This window comes from Hyaena hyaena, unplaced genomic scaffold (genome assembly GCF_003009895.1).
Source record: "Hyaena hyaena isolate Hyena2069 unplaced genomic scaffold, ASM300989v1 scaffold_88, whole genome shotgun sequence".
NCBI lineage: Eukaryota > Metazoa > Chordata > Mammalia > Carnivora > Hyaenidae > Hyaena > Hyaena hyaena.
The window spans coordinates 870,239-887,439 of record NW_024080720.1 but is presented as its reverse complement, the minus strand read 5'-3'; the positions used below and the strand labels follow the sequence as shown (position 1 = coordinate 887,439).

Below are 17,201 nucleotides of genomic sequence, written 5' to 3'. Positions count from 1 at the left end.
TCATGACCTGAGCCGAAGTCGGATGCTTAACCGACTGAGCCACCCAGGCACCCTGATATTTGTAGTATAATTTATTTTATTTTATTTTATTTTTAATGTTTTATTTATTTCTAGGAGAGAGAGAGACAGCGTGAGCAGGGGAGGGTCAGAGAGAGAGGGAGTCACAGACCGAAACAGGCTCCAGGCTCTGAGCTGGCAGTCAGCACAGGGCCCGACGCGGGGCTTGAACCCACGAACCGTGAGATCATGACCTAAGTGAAAGTCGGATGCTTAACCGACTAAGCCACCCAGGCGCCCCTGTAGTATAATTTAAAGAATACCCTTAAAGATACTCTTATGGAAATTCCTTTGACATTAATACTCTCTACTATAGCTTAATCAAGATCTATGAATTAATGACTAATAATATCCAAAGTCCAAGATAATTGCCTAGTAATCAATGTAAAAGGTTGAGTTTCATTTCATAGTTTCTTTACATTATTTCAAAGGCATTTTTACTCTACCTTTTATCTGGGTTTCCGTATCCATACTGTTTTAGCTTAAAGAGTATCATCATGGGAGCTAAAGACTGAGCAGGTTTGGTAAACAAAGCATTGATGCCAAAAACCATTGAGGAAAGGGGTGACCTGAAACAGGCAAAGATAGCATGGGTCTGTATCACACAGAAATCAAGGACCTTTTTGTCAATTAAGTCCTCCTTGACTCTAACTAGACAATAATAGAAATAGTATAGTAGCTATAGAATATTAACCTCTTAGTCACAGTGGTTATAAAGTTAGAAGAACAAAACTATTTCAATGAAGAAACAGATCAAAGAGATCTAGACTCTTACATGCTCAATTAATGAGAGCTGTATGTGCCCTGTACTGTTAAGTCATTTTTTTTTAATTTTTAAAGTTTATTTATTTAATTTGAAAAAAAGAGAGAGAGAGCTCACATTGGGGAGGGCAGAGAAAGAGGGAGAGAGAAAGAATCCTTAACAGGCTCCACACTGTCAGTGCAGAGCCTGACATAGGGTTTGAACCCACAAACTGTGAGACTGTGACCTGATTTAGAACCAAGAGTTGGACACTTAACCAACTGGAGCCCCCAACCACCCCTGTGGTAAGTCATTTAAATCCCACCACAGAGGCACCTGGCTAGCTTAGTTGGTAGAGCATGTGACTCTTGAGCTCAGAGTCATGAATTCAAGCCCCACATTGGGCATGGAACCTACTTTTTAAAAAATGCAAACCTGTAAACCCCACAACAATCCTATGAAGACACTGTCATTCCTATTTTAGAGTAGGATGAATAGATTAACTTGTCCACCGTCACAGAGCTAGTAAGTAGTAGAACTGGGATTCACACCTAAGTGTCTCAGCCCAGATTTCATTAAGGATTACTTGAATGTACTCTAAGTATGGATCATGCCATATCATTTTTTTTTATAGTTTATTGTCAAGTTGGTTTCCATATAACACCCAGTGCTCATCCCAACAAGTGCCCTCCTCCGTACGCATCACCCCCCTTCTCCTCTCCCCCACTCCCATTAGCCCTCAGTTCGTTCTCAGCATTCAAGAGTCTCTCATGGATTGCCTCCCTCCCTCTCCCCAACTATCTTTCCCCTTCTCCTCCCCCATGGTCCTCCGTTAAGTTCCTCCTAATCCAACTATACATGAAAACATATGGTGTCTGTCCTTCTCTGCCTGTCTTATTTTTTTTAATGTTTTGTTTATTTCTGAGAGAGACAAACAGCATGAGCAGGGGAGGGTCAGAGAGTGAGGGAGATACAGAATCTGAAGCATCTGCCTGACTTATTTTGCTCAGCATAACACCCTCAAGTTCCATCCATGTTGCTACACATGGCCAGATTTCATTCTTTCTCATTGTCATGTGGTATTCCATCGTATAGATAAACCACGTCTTCTTTTTTTTTTTTTTTTTTAAATTTTTTTTAATGTTTTATTTATTTCTAGGAGAGAGAGACAGAGACAGCGTGAGCAGGGGAGGGTCAGAGAGAGAGGGAGTCACAGATTGAAACAGGCTCCAGGCTCTGAGCCGGCAGTCAGCACAGAGCCCGACGCGGGGCTCGAACCCACGAACCGCGAGATCATGACCTAAGCGAAAGTCGGACGCTTAACCGACTAAGCCACCCAGGCGCCCCAAACCACGTCTTCTTGATCCATTCATCTGTTGATGGACACTTAGGCTCTTTCCATGTTTTGGCTATTGTTGAGAGCGCTGCTGTGAACATTGGGGTACACGTGCCCCTATTCATCAGCACTCCTGTATCCCTTGGGTAAATTCCTAGCAGTGCTATTGCTGGGTCGTAGGGGAGTTCTATTGTTAATTTTTTGAGGAACCTCCACACTGTTTTTCCAGAGGGGCTGCACCAGTTTACATTCCCACCAACAGTGTAGGAGGGTGCCCGTTTCTCCACATCCTCACAAGCATCTAGAGTCTTCTGATTTGTTCATTTACGCCACTCTGACCGGCATGAGCTGGTATCTCAGTGTGGTTTTTGATTTGTATTTCCCTGATGAGGAGAGATGCTGAGCATCATTTCGTGTGTCTGTTGGCTATCTGGATGTCCACTTTGGAGAAGTGTTTGTTTATGTCTTCTGCCCATTTCTTCACTGGATTATTTGTTTTCCGGGTGTGGAGTTTGGTGAGTTGCTTATAGATATTGGATACTAGCCCTTTATCTGACATGTCATTTGCAACTATCTTTTCCCATTCTGTCAGTTGCCTACTAGTTTTATGGATTGTTTCCTTTGCCATGCAGAAGCTTTTTATCATGATGAGGTCCCAATAGTTCATTTTTGCTCTTGATTCCCTTGCCTTTGGGGATGTGTCAAGTAAGAAATTGCTGTGGTTGAGGTCAAGGAGGTTGTTTCCTGCTTTCTCCTCTAGGGTTTTGATGGTTTCCTGTCTCACATTCAGGTCCTTTATCCATTTTGAGTTTATTTTGGTGTATGGTGTGACAAAGTGATCTAGTTTCATTCTTCTGCATGTTGCTGTCCAGTTTTCCCAGCACCATCTGTTAAAGAGGCTGTCTTTTTTCCATTGGATACTCTTTCCCACTTTGTCAAAGATTAGTTGGCCGTACATTTGTGGGTCCAATTCTGAGTTCTCGATTCTATTCCATTGGTCTATGTGTCTATTTTTGTGCCATCCTGCCATATCATTTTTGATAACTAAGTTACGTCAGATAAATAAACCTATAAATCCAGTGCATTGACTGAATAAAGTGAAATCTTGTCATATTTCAACTAATGGTAGAAACCTTACAGCCAAAGTGGGAAAGAGAAGAAAAAGGAAGAAAATGGAGAGGAGGAGAAAGAAAAAGACAGGAAGAAAGAAGAGGCCAGAGAACTGAAGGAAGTCTGATATGACAGAAAGAACTTGGGTTTCACTCCTAGCTCTTCAATCTGCTGGTTATATTACCTTGGGCAAGTTAACCCCTCAAGAGTCTTAGTTTCCTAAAAATGAGGATACTTATGATTGTATGATAATATAATATTATAATACAATTGCTGTCTGTCTTCCCCACTAGGCTGTCAGTGCCACAAATGTGAGGACTATATCTATTTTGGCTCATTGTATTAAGTTCTTATCTAACATGATCAGGAGGACAGTTGGCTAGAGCAAAACAATCCTTTTTTATTTTTTATTTTTTATTTTCATTTTCTAGAGAGAGCATGTGTGTGTGTTGGAGAGGGGTAGAGGGAGAGAGAGAATCCCAAGCAGACTCCACACTCAGTGCAGAGCTCAATGCAGGGTTTGATCCCATGACACTTGGACCATGACCTGAGCCAAAATCAAGAGTCAGATGCTCAACTGACTGAGCCACCCAAGCACTCCCAAAACAATCCTTTTCAGAAGAAGAGACATTAGCCATTCTGTTTTAAGTGAAATGTATTGGTTCATCAATTTTTCTTTAGGTTTTTCCTTTGAGTAAGGGCCCATGGGTGAAAGTGCTGTGCCATTGTTCTCGCGAGGACAGTATCCATATTACATGATCTACAGTTTCTACTGTCAGTTATAGAGAGGAGCGACAATTTATAAGGCATCCTGAGTACACAATACCTTTAGGTTTTTATGACTTTCCCCTAAAACATTTATAGTTCTCATTGCATCAGATCTGATAGTATTTTTTTATACCTTACCTTTGTCAGATCCAAGTATTCAACTTAGTTTTCACAGATATAACTTTCATCTCAACCTTATAGTTTCTAAGTATTTAAGTTTATTTATTTAGAGAGAGAGAGACATAGACTCTCTCTAAGGGGGGGGGGGGGCAGAGAGGAGATGGGCTAGGAGATCATGGTCAGATGCTCAACCAACTGAGCCACCCAGGCACCCTTTAACTGTTGTCATTACAATAACCATTGCAGCTGACTTTAACAGATCTGAAATAAAAAGTGCTAACTCCTGGTAAGGATACAACTTATGCCAGCAGAAAAGCACAGGTATCCTCTAGAGTAGCCACTCATCGGAGCATACAGCATGCCATGTGCATAAGATAGTACGTTTTAGGAGCGTCTGGCTGGTTCAGTCCATGGAGCATGCGACTCTTGATCTCAGGGTCGTGAGGTTGAGCCCCACGTTGGGTGTAGAGATTACTTAAAAAATTAAAAAGAAAAAATAAGAAAAAGTATGTTTTAGAGGGACTCTGTTGCAAGGCCTCCTATATCATATCTCTAGCCTTTACCACAGTGCTTGACACATTAGGAGGAAATACATATTTGTGGAGTAAATAATATCTATCACACAAGGCTGCCTGAATGAGCAAAAGCCATATAATGTTTGCACACACTGGTGTGTGGTAAATGCTGATGCCTTTTCCTTTCCAACTGTTTGAAACATTTTATTTACTTGTATCCAGTCTCATTCAAAAAGAATTTGAGAGTTGTAAGATGTTTACTGAGGTTTCTTCTTGTCAAATTACTTATTTAATTTTTTTAATGTTTATTTTTGGGAGAGAGAGAGACAGAGCATGAGCAGGGGAGGGGCAAAGAGAGAGGGAGAAAGAATCCAAAGCAGGCTCCAGGTTCTGAGCTCAGAGCTGTCAGCACAGAGCCTGCCAGAGGGGTCAAACTCAAACCATAAGATCATGACCTGAACCAAAGTTAGACACTTAACAAACTGAGCCACCCAGGTACTCCTTAAATTTTCAGTTAAAAAGAGTGATTCGAGTCAGTCACTTTTCTAGACACTAGAGACATAAAAGAAGACAGGGTCGCCTGCACTATAAGCTCACCATTTTGCTTATCCTCCAAACATAACTTAGCAACAAAACCCTGAAACAGAATAGGAATTATATAAAGAAGACATCAAGCAGTTGGATTGACAAGGCTTTTCTCAATATAAACTTCATTTAAAAAAAAAAAAAAAGAGGCCATGTAGTCTAAATTTTTCTACAAAGCTAATAAAGAATTTATCTGTGGGGCAACTAGGTGGCTCAGTTGGTTAAGCATCAGACTCTTGATAATCAGCTCAGGTCATGATCTCTTGGTTGTGAGATCAAGCCCCAGGTTGGGCTCTGCACTGAGCATGGAGCCTACTTGGGATTCTCTCTCTCCCTCTCTATGTCTCCCACATTTGCATATATGTGCACATGCGCATATATGCTCTAAATAAATAAATAAATAAATAAACATTTAAAAAAAGAATACACCTGTGTTAGGAAACACATTCCTCTCTAATCTGTAAAAAAGGGCATGGATTAGAAAACATTTACCAATAAAGTGAATTTTATAGCTGATGTAAAAACCACACCAAAGAACAAAACCTCTCATCAGCAGCCCCTTATATTTTTTCAATTAAAAAAAAAGATAAGATTTTTAATCTTTAATTTTAATTCTTGCAATGTCACAGAGAAAAGACAATTTTGCCTTCAACGTCCAGTGTAATAAGGCATACTGCAATACATAGAACATAAAGCTATCTGAGATTTCACTTTGGTTTTAGAGATCTAATTCTGTCATAGCACTGGCTGTGTGAACCGGAGGTATAAAAAATTATGATGCCCTTTCAGAAGCAGGGAGAAGTTGCCCAGGGCAAACAATTATGAACATCCTACTATGTTCTGCTCTCTAATTCCCAATGATGCCTCTTATGATCATCTCTTAGATAGGTGATTTGTAGTGACAAAATAAAAGGCAGACTCTGATCAGTTCTGCTTCCCTGTGATATTCTTATAGTTGATATTTGAATAAATGTACTTACTGCCGATTGAACTTCAGTAAATCTGCATCCACCACGTCAGCTAATGGCAGGTTAAACAAGCAAAAAGAAGCTTGCACAATTACCCTAGAAATAATTTTAAAACATACATATAAAATATGCATATAACTAGGAAGCACAGATTTTGTTTAAAAAAAATAAACATCAAATGAAAGTTGAAATTTTGTTAATAAGAAGGAAAAATGAAATAATGTACAGTCGACTCTTGATTAACACAGAAGTTAGGGGTGCTGACTTCCTGGGAAGTGGGAAATTCGCACATACATTATGCCTCCCTGAAAATTTAACTACTAATAGCCTACAGTTGACCAGAAGCCTTACCAATAGCATAAACAGTTGATTAACACATACTTTGTATATTATATGTATTACATACTTCATTCTTAGAATAAAGTAAGCTAGAGAAAAGAAAGTGTGACTAAGAAAATCATCATGGGGCACCTGGGTGAATTAGTCAATTAGGCGATCAACTATTGATTTTGGCTCAGGTCATGATCTCACGGTTTGTGAGCCTGAGCCCAGCATTGGGCTCCATGCTGACATCGCAGAACCTGCTTGGGATTTGGGATTTTCTTTCTCCTTCTCTCTGACCCTCCCCTGCTCATTCTCTCTCTTTTTCTCCTCTCTCTCTCAAAATAAATACATTTAAAGAAAAAAGAAAAGAAAGTAAACACCAGGAGAGAGCCAGGCAAGAAATAGAGAAAGAGCTTTCCAGGCACAGAATGCTGCATGTTAGACATGAGGTGTCTACACTACAAAATATTCCTATTTGGTGTGGGGTACAGTGGAACTAGAAGAATGATAAGAAATGAGGACGAAGAAGTAAACAGAGATTATAACAAAAAATCTCATATGTCATAATTTCATGATATAAATCTTGAAAGCAATGACAAGCTACTTAAGATCATTAAGGAATGACATGTTACTCTGGGAGCAGTGTGGACGAAGTTGTGGGAAGGACTGGAAACTGGAGACAAGGGAACCACATGGGAGGCCAGATACTGCTCCATGTGAGAGATGATGAGGACCTGAGCTAATGGAATCAGAGAAGAGATGGATTCAGGACATATCAGGACTAATAACTGGTAGCATATTGGACATAGATGACAAAGAAGAAAGAGAAGACAAAGTCTCTGACTTGGACATTTGACAAATGGTAGAGCTGTTGCCCAAGATGGGGGACAAAGGCAAAGAACATGTTTTGGGGGCAAGATTTTTTTTTTTTTTTTGAGAGAGAGAGAAAATAGAAGTGGGGGAGGGGCAGAGGGAGAAGGAGAGATAATCTTAAGCAGGCTCCATGCCCATCAAGGAGCCCAATGCAGGGCTCAATCTCACAATCAAGAGATTATGACCTGGGCTGAAATCAAGAGTCAGACACTTAACCAACAGAGCTACCCAAGTGCCCCATGGGGTCCAGGTCTTTATTTGGCAGCAACATTTACTAACTGATGCACTTTAATAGATTAAAAAGAGTAATGTAACTTTAATGCAAAATCTAATGTATGAAATCTCTTCAAAAAAGAAACTGTAAACATTCAGTTTGCCAGAAAGGTACAATGACTGCCTAGAAATGAATATTCAACATAGTTCAGATAAAAAATGTTTCACTGCTTGAAAGGGTGAATGGAGAGACCTAGTGTAATTTTGCGATTGGCATTTGGGTTTACTTACATGATAATAGTGAGATAAAGAGCCAAAAAGTAATAATATTGCTGTCCAAGAAGTAACATGACAATGGAGGCTGTTCCTTCTAGGTAGAAAGAAATTAAGATAATTTTATAGTAACCAAACTTCTTCAGCCAGGACTGACTGATAAGTACAAGGCACTGAAATGGAAACAGAGTGACATCGTGTTAAGATGGAACACCACGAATTATGCTTACTCTTGCTGGTGACAAAATAAATGTGCTCAGCAGAAAATACGTTTGCGTCTGAATGGTAATATCAGTTGAAACACGATTTTGTGTTCACTATTTTGAAACATCTATTGTGACTAGAAATGTTGTTAACCATATATATCTATTGAAAATTAATTAAGGATAGTAATATTCCATAATAACAAACAAAAAGCTATTATTTCCTTTAAAATGAACAAACCAGGAAATGGTTTCCTACATTTCTATTTTCACACTACTATGAAGAAATTTTACTAAAACCAACCATATGAAAGAATCCATTGCATAGAAACAGTCAGCATTGTTTTATGGTGATGTGAAAGGTCCAATTAGAATCTAATATAAATCCAGATTTTTAAATTTGGAGTTAGGGGTGCCTGAGTGGGCTCAGTCGGTTAAGCGTCCAACTTCAGCTCAGGTCATGATCTCATGGTTCATGAATTTAAGCCCCATGTTAGGCTCTGTGCTGATAGCTCAGAGCCTGGAGCCTGCTTCAGATTCTGTGTCTCCTCTCTCTGCCCCTCCCCTGCTCACTCTCTTTCTTTCTGTCTCTCTCTCAAAAATAAATAAACATTAAATACATAAATGAAATGAAACAAAATTTGGGGTTAAAGTCCAGAATTCACCTAGCACATAGTAGGTAAAACAAATATTTATTGAATAAATGAACATACATTTCACTATTTTTCTTACTGTAATATATCTGAACTGTACTTTTTATCCAAAAAATCAAGTACCAGAGATAAACAATAGTTTATGATTCTATCCACATTTCTTTGGGTTTTGTTTCCTGCCTACTCTTACATATTTTTATAATTCTGGTAAATTCATGTTGAGGGCTCAGACTTACATTTTTCTCTGCATTTCATACTATCAGTAAAAAAGTTCATTATTCTAGAGTGAAAAGTTTGTGCTAAATACGCATATGTACATTAAGAAAGATTAGAAGATACTCTTTGTTTTCAATTAAAAAGTACACTGTTTAGCCTTGAAAAGTTTTCATTAACTAAATGTACATACATTACAATTACAAGAGAATTCTGAATGATGTAAGTAGAATGCAAATGTACTATAATAAACAAAAGGTTCTTTCCCCCTAACTTTTTGGCTTACTTCTCTATTTTCAGGGAACAAGAGCTCCTTTTCTGCATACTAAAAACAATAGCTCAGAGACTGATGTGATCCAGGCATTTCTTAGAGTTCTGTAAGAGCAAGTACATAGAACACCCCAGGAGGTCCCATTATATTCCTCCACATGATAATAATATTGTGGATAAGTTTGAAATGAAGCTTCTTGTTCTCACTCTCTAATACATAAACATATAAAATGCAAGAAGTTAATGATTAATGTAAGGAATATGTGGCAGAGTGGAAAGTGCAAGATTTTGAAATCAGATGTCCCACAGTTTGAATCCCAGCTGTGCCACTTGACCAGCTGTGTGGCCATGGACAAGTTACCTCACATAAGGAACATTTCGTCCAACTAACACTCTCTCTGTGTGTGTCTGCCTCTCACTGTCTCTCGTTCCATGTTTCTCTCATCGAGTACACACTCAACATATAAGGTATTCAATTGTTAGTTATGATGATGATGTCCAATATATAAAAAGATACGAGCCAATGGTATAAATGATAAAAATTATGAAAGATACTACTTTTTCATTTATTAAAATAAAGTGTTTCACAAACTGAGGATTTTGGCTCTCCATTCATGTTTATTGAGTAGCAGTTTGTGAACAGTGAATCTTAGCATAGACGTTGGCAGCCTGTGCCAAAGAAACCCAAATCAAAACAGATAAAGTCAGTGTGTGCTTGTGAAGAAAACTGAACAAAATATTTGCTTCATGGCGTCTTAATAATCAGAGCTAACATTTCTAGAGTGTTTAGTTTGCACCAGGAACCATTTTAAGTACTTTGTATATTTTGATTCATTTAATTCTCATAATCATTCTATTAGTTAGGCACTATTTTTATTCTTATTTTACAAATGAGGAAACTGAGACACAGAAGCACTGAGTAACTTGCCCAGGCTCACACAGCTAGTAAGAGGGGAGCAAGACTTCCCTCTGGTAGACTCTGTGCACTTAACCCATTTACTATCTTGCCTCTCTGATGGGAGTGGGATGTAGAAGAATCACAGACCTATTGTTGTTGCTATTGTTATAATAATAATAATAATAAATATAATTATAGTTATTTATTAATAATACAGATAATAATTATTAGTATTACTATTACTATTTTAGGGAGAGAGAAAGATAGCATGAGCAGGGAAGAGGGGCAGAGAGAGAGAGAGAGAGAGAGAGAGAGAGAGAGAGAGAGAGAGAATCTTAAGCAGGCTCCATGCTCAGTATAGAGCCTGACTCAGAGCTCAATCCCATGACCCTGAAATCATGACCTGAGCTGAAATCAAGAGTCAGATGCTCAACTGACTGAGCTACCCAGGGGCCCCCACTTTAGTGGTGTTTTTAAAAGTTACAACACATGAGGCACCTGGGTGGCTCAGTTGGTTGAACATCCAGCTTTGGTGCAGGTCATGATCTGGCGGTTCAGTTATGGAACATTGATGTAATTTACCCCAACACAGCTATTTTTAAAAAGTAGACTTATACATGACATGGTAATTTCCATAACTTATTAAGTTTAAAAAGCAGGATATAAAAAAAATCATGGATGTTTCAATAGTCTATGAATCTTTACAGCAAATACGTATTACTTTTGTTAAAAAAATAAAGAAAAAAATTGTTATGGTTTTCTCAGAAGCACAATAGCCCTTCACTCCATCAGAATTCAACCATCTGGTGATCTCTACCCAGAACATGTCTATGAACTAAGAGGAAACAAAAACATTTATGGGAATCATAATAATAAAGCCACTAAATCTATTCACTTAGTAAAGCTCATGTACTTTGTTCTGAAATAGCCTCTCAGGTCTTCACTAAAAATCTATCTAAGTACTTAGGAACTTTAAAAAAATTTTTTTTTTATGTCTTTATTTTATTTTGAGAGACAGAGACAGAGAGCGAGTGGAGGAGGGGCAGAGAGAGAGGGAGACACAGGATCTGAAGCAGGCTCCAGGCTCTGAGCTGTCAGCACTGAGCCCGAACGTGGGGTTCGAACCCACAAACCGTGAGATCATGACCTGAGCCGAAGTCGGACACTTAACCGACTGAGCCACCCAGGTGTCCCTATCTAAATACTCAGGAATATGGGAGCATATTCCTCCAGAGCCTGGAGCCTGTTTCAGTCTGTGACTCCCTCTCTCTCTGACCCTCCCCTGCTCACGCTGTCTCTCTCTCTCTCTCTCTCTCTCTCCTAGAAATAAAAAAAAAAAATACTCAGGAATAAATTTAACAAGGAAGGGGATAATGTATCCTCTAAAAGCTACAAAACATTGTTGAAAAAAATTTTAAAAATTAGAATAGATGGAAAACACTCTATAGGTCAGAAGATTTAACACTGCTAAGATAGCAATACCACCCAAACTGATCTACAGGTTCAGTGCAATCTCTATTAGCATCCCATCTGTCTGCTTTGTAGAAATTGACAGGCTGATTCTAAAATTCACATAGACCCCAAAAGACCCTGAATAGCCAAAGCAATCCTGAAGAGAAAAGAAATCTGGAGGCATCATGATTCAGGACTTCAAGCTGTATTACAAAGCTGTAATCATCAAGACAGTATGGTACTGGCACAAAAACAGACACATTGATCAATGGAACAAAATAGAAAACCCAGAAATGGACCCACAACTATATGGTCAACTAATCTTTGACAAAGCATAAAAAAATATCCAATGGAAAAAGGGCTTTTCAACAAATGGTGCTGGGAAAACTGGACAGCAACATGCAGAAGAATGAAACTGGATAACTCTCTTACACCATACACAAAAATAAATTCAAAATGGATGAAAGATCTAAATGTGAGATAAGAAACCATCAAAATTCTACAGAGGAAAACAGGCAGCAACCTCTTTGACCTCAGCTGTAGCAACTTCTTACTAGACATGTCACCAGAGGCAAGGGAAACAAAAGCAAAAATGAACGATTGGGACCTCATCATGATAAAAGCTTCTGCAGTGAAGGAAGCAATAAAAAAGAAAAGCTAAAAGGCAGCCTATGGAATGAGAGAAGATATTTGCAAATGACATATCTGATAAATCTATAATTTACCCAAAATCTATATGGAACTTTTCAAACTCAACACCCATAAAACAAATAACTCTGTTAAGAAATGGGCAGAACATGAATAGATACTTTTCTAAAGAAGATATCCAGATGGCTAACAGACACATGAAAAGATGTTCAACATCACTCATCATCAGGGAAATACAAATCAAAACCTGATGAGATACCACCTCATACCTGTCAGAATGGCTAAAATTAACAACACAAGAAACAACAATTGTTGATGAGGGTGCGGAGAAAGGGGAATCCTCTTACACTGTTGGTGGGAATGCAAACTGGTGCAGTCACTCTGGAAAACTGTATGGAGATTCCTCAAAAAGTTAAAGATAGAACTGCCATATGACTCAGCAATTGCACTACTAGGTATTTACCCAAAGGATACAAAATACAGATTCAGAAGGATACATGTACCCCAGTGTTTATAGCAGCATTACCAACAATAGCCAAACTATGGAAAGAGACCAAATCCCCATTGACCGATGAATGGATAAAGAAGATGTGGTGTGTATATATGTAAATATACATATACATAATGGAATATTACTCAGCCATCAAAAGGAATGAAATCTTGCCATTTGCAACAATGTGGATGGAGCTAGAATGTATCATGCTAAGCGAACTAAGTAAGGCAGAGAAAAACAACTATCATATGATTTCACTCATATGTGGAATTTAAGAAACAAAACAGATGAACACAGGGGAAGGGTAGGGAAAGAAAAATGAAAAAAGAAAAAAGAGAGAGGGAAATAAACTGTAAGAGACTCTTTATGATAAAAAACAAACAGAATTGATGGAAGGAGGTGGGTGGGGGTAGGCTAAATGGGTGATGAGTATTAAGGAGGGCACTTGTGTGAGCACTGGGTGTTATATGGAAGTGATAAATCACTAAATCCTACTCCTGAAAACAATATTACACTATATGTTAACTAACTATAATTTAAATAAAATTTTGAAAAAAAGAGAAAAATAATAAAATTCACATGGATTTTCAAGGTACCCAGAATAGTCAAAACAATATCAATTTTTTTTTTAATTTTAGAAGGAGGGGAGGGGACAGAAAGGGAGAGAGAGAGAGAATGAGAATCCAAAGCAGGCTCCACGCTCAGTGCAGAGCCCAATGTGGGGCTCAATCCCACAACCCTGGGATCATGACCCTAGCTGAAATCAAGAGTCAGATGCTCAACCAACTGAGCCACCCAGGCACTCCTATTTTTATTTTGAGAGAGAGGGAGAGAGAGAGAATGCACATGAGAGGGGGAAAAGGGCAGAAGGAAAGAGCGAATCTTAAGCAGGCTCCACTCTAAGCACAGAGCTTGATGCCAGGCTTGATCCCATGACCCTGGGAATCATGACCTGAGCTGAAATCAAGTCAGATGCTCGACCAACTGAGCCATCCAGGTACCCCATATCTACTCTTTTTATTTTTAACATAAGAGTTTAACAAACTTTTTTTTACTTGGAGGAGATACTATAGGCAAGTACATGATTAAAAATGGGAAGATATATATTTTATGTATTTTAGAATCTGATAAATCAGAGATAGGAATGCAAACAGCTCCTCATCCTAGGTCATTAAACATAGGAGCAAACAGCTAGACAAACGTCAAATTGTCCTGAAGGAATAGCATCATTTCAGTATACATACCCAGGACCTGGGACTATTCTGATAAGCCAAAAATGGTACCTCATTTGGTATACTCTGCTATGTAAACCATGTAAATACAGTATATTTTTAGAGACAGAATCTAAAAGTTCACAGCTCTAAAAGCAGGTGCCTCTGAACATTCCTTTTCTCATCTGTAAGGATAAGAAGAGTCTTTTCCTTGAAGGCGGTTGTGAGGATTAGGTGAGATAATGTGTACAAGGTGTTTGGGATAGTTTGTGGCACATAGTAAGCACCCAATGTGACTTTCCATTATTATGATATATACAGTAACCAAACCATGACAAAGGCCTGGAGCTAATGGTTGAAAAGACAAACTGCATTCTATAAAGTCTGTATAAGGAAGTATGTCAACACTTAAAATATTTTAGAACTATTTCTATCCAACATGGTTTAAATATTTTTGAAACCAGGTAAACACGTAAACAGTAAAAACTCATCTATCTTGAATGACTTATTCTCTAAAAAGGTAACTAATTTTAATTATCATTTAATTATGAAAATGGGAAAAACCTGTATCATAGGCTATGTAAAGTCATATTTTGGGGTGATATATTTAGGTGAAGGAAGGCAATATGATTCATCAACTCTCTAAATGCTGTAAAAAAAAAAAATACCCAGCAGGCTGGTTTATTTTTTTGAAGGAGGACATGCCCTTTCCAGTAATGGTCATGAGAATGGAATTTCAATAATGCTCTGGAATTCCAGGACTCAGTCTTTTAGCCAAGTGTTTTGAAACCTGGCTTCAAGAATTCTTTAAAAAAAAAAACAAACATTTTAGAGAAGGGGAGAGACTGTGAGCTGGAGAGTGGGACAGAGGGAGCAAGAGAGAATCTCAAGCAGGCTCCATGCAAAGCGCAGAGCCCAATGCAGGGCTCCACGCAGGACTCCATCCCATTACCCTGGGATTATGAACTGAGCCAAAATCAAGATTCAGACACTCAAACAACTGAGCCGTCCAGGAGCCTCAAGAATTCTTGATCAGTAACTTTCTTTCTTATAATGGTTACAGGAATATTAACTGCCCCTATAAAGCAAAACTGCCATTTAATTCCTTCCATATCTCTGCTAAGGTTTAAGTGAGAAAGTTTAGAAGAACAAAATTCAATAGCTAAGATGTTTCAAATATCATGTTGCTCAGCTCTCATTGGGTTCACTTTTCTTTTTTCCTTTCACTTCTTATTTCTATTATGTTTCTACTGAACATAATGGAAATATTGAACTGAATACTGAAATGAACTGGGGCTCTGAATCTTTGGGTCTCTCTCTCTCTCTCTTTTTTTTTTTATCCAAGTACAGTCGCCACACAATGTTACATTAGTTACAGGTGTATAACATAGTGGTTGTACAAGTCTGTATGTTATACTATGCTCAGTGCAAAAGTAGCTACCATCTGCCACCAAACATTATTGCAGTATCACTGACTATATTCTCTTTGGGTCTCTTATGTGCATCATTTTGTCAAACTACTGATTTAATCAGGTTTTTAATTTCCTCAGCCTGGTTGGAGTTAGACCTCTAATCCCCAGAGGAAAATATGGGAAGAATCATCACATACCTGTGGGCAAATAAAGGCTGCCCCATACATGATGCTCCTTAGGAAAGAAGGAAGAACATCCTTGGGAATGAGATTATCTGCAAAGATCATCATGAAGTTGTTGAAGAAGGTAAAACGGAAGACTTGAAAGAAACTCATGATCAGAAAAAGGCAAAAGTTCTTCTGGGTCAAGAGCTGTCTCATCAATGAGACAACGGCGGTCCAGGGGAGATCCTGTTCACTTTCAGAGAAAAGGTTTTCCTCGGGGCTTCTTTTAGGTCCCAAGCGACTCATGTGGTACGTGCCAGTGTAAAGGCTGGCTGTGGCAAGAATGGCAATGAGCACAGCAAAGGCCTGAAAATTGAATAACATTTCCATGTTATCAGAGATGAGGCCACCGAAGAGGATACTGGTGGATCCTACTAGTGATGCCACTTGGTTAATTTTAATAAGCCGAAGCCGACTTTCATGTCTAGTGAAAATCTCTGCAAACAGTGTACACTGGGCTTGCTGAACAAAGGTAAGCGCACTATCAAAAGCACATAACGACACCACCAGATGAAGTCCACTGAGCCAGTCACCTTCGTGATAGTATTTCCAAGGGAACCAAGGAAGCAGGAAGGCTATCGAATACAAAGGGGCACCATACAAAACAGAACTGTGATGACCAGAACAGCAGTCAGCCTGAGAGTTATGAAAATACCCAGTCAGGTCATTAAGAGCATTCCAGATCATTAAAATCATCTAGAAGAAAAAAAAAAAGCAGGTATTATTTTAGTGTGGTTTATACTGATGAAAATGACTCCTGAATTTTTACTTAATGTGAGGTAACCAAAATTATCCGCAAAAACAACAACAACAACAAACAAACAAAACAAGAAAACGCCACACACACTCAAAACCCTCACTGCTGGGGCGCCTGGGTGGCTCAGTCGGTCAAGTGTCCGACTTTTGCTTAGGTCATGATCTCGCGGTTCGTGGGTTCAAGCCCCGTGTCGGGCTCTGTGCTGACTGCCAGCTCAGAGCCTGGAGCCTGTTTCAGTCTGTGACTCCCTCTCTCTCTGACCCTCCCCTGCTCACGCTGTCTCTCTCTCTCCTAGAAATAAATAAAACATTAAAAAAAATTTTTAAAAATTAAAAAAAAAAAACCCTCACTGCTTTCAGGACTAGCAGGGGCCATATATCCCATAATTTAATAATAATAACAGCAGGTAATGTTACCCCAAAAGCAATATGCATTCACTTTGTATTTAGTCATTGTACAATATTTACATGAATCAATTAATTAAATCCTTAAAATAATCTTATGAAGCAGGGACTGTGATTATTATCCCTACTTTACAGTGAAGAAACTGATGGCCAGAGAAGTTAATCAATTTACCTACCTTATAAACAACAGAGCCAGGGTCTGAGCCAAGGCAGATGGCCCCAGAATCATGTTAGACTGCTTCCCCATAAGGCACCCAGGGCCATGCCTCTGCAGAGAATGAGAGCCCATGTGTATGGCATAGTTTTACACAATTTCATTAGGAAAAGTTAAAATATCAACGTTTGCCATTGCAAAATGCCAAAAATGCTAATTTAGTCAAATACATTGTTGTTGGTAATAAAGGAGTAACATTACAAAATATAAGGGGTTTAAGACCATTAACTTTATCCACCCTGACCACATAACTGGTAATAAGTTT

The 17,201-nt window shown here is 38.7% G+C and overlaps 1 protein-coding gene across 1 annotated transcript in view; it reads right to left on the bottom strand.

Moving 5' to 3' along the window:
• Nucleotides 1-17,201, bottom strand: part of LOC120233278 (transmembrane protein 180-like) — a 38,711-nt gene that overhangs the window by 17,135 nt on the left and 4,375 nt on the right. The window contains exons 3-6 of the mRNA XM_039234433.1: nt 15,535-16,257; nt 7,903-8,057; nt 6,214-6,297; nt 504-626 (exon numbers count right to left, since the gene is read on the bottom strand). Of these exons, the coding sequence (XP_039090364.1) occupies nt 504-626; nt 6,214-6,297; nt 7,903-8,057; nt 15,535-16,257 (1,085 nt within the window). The remainder of the gene's footprint in view (nt 1-503; nt 627-6,213; nt 6,298-7,902; nt 8,058-15,534; nt 16,258-17,201) is intronic.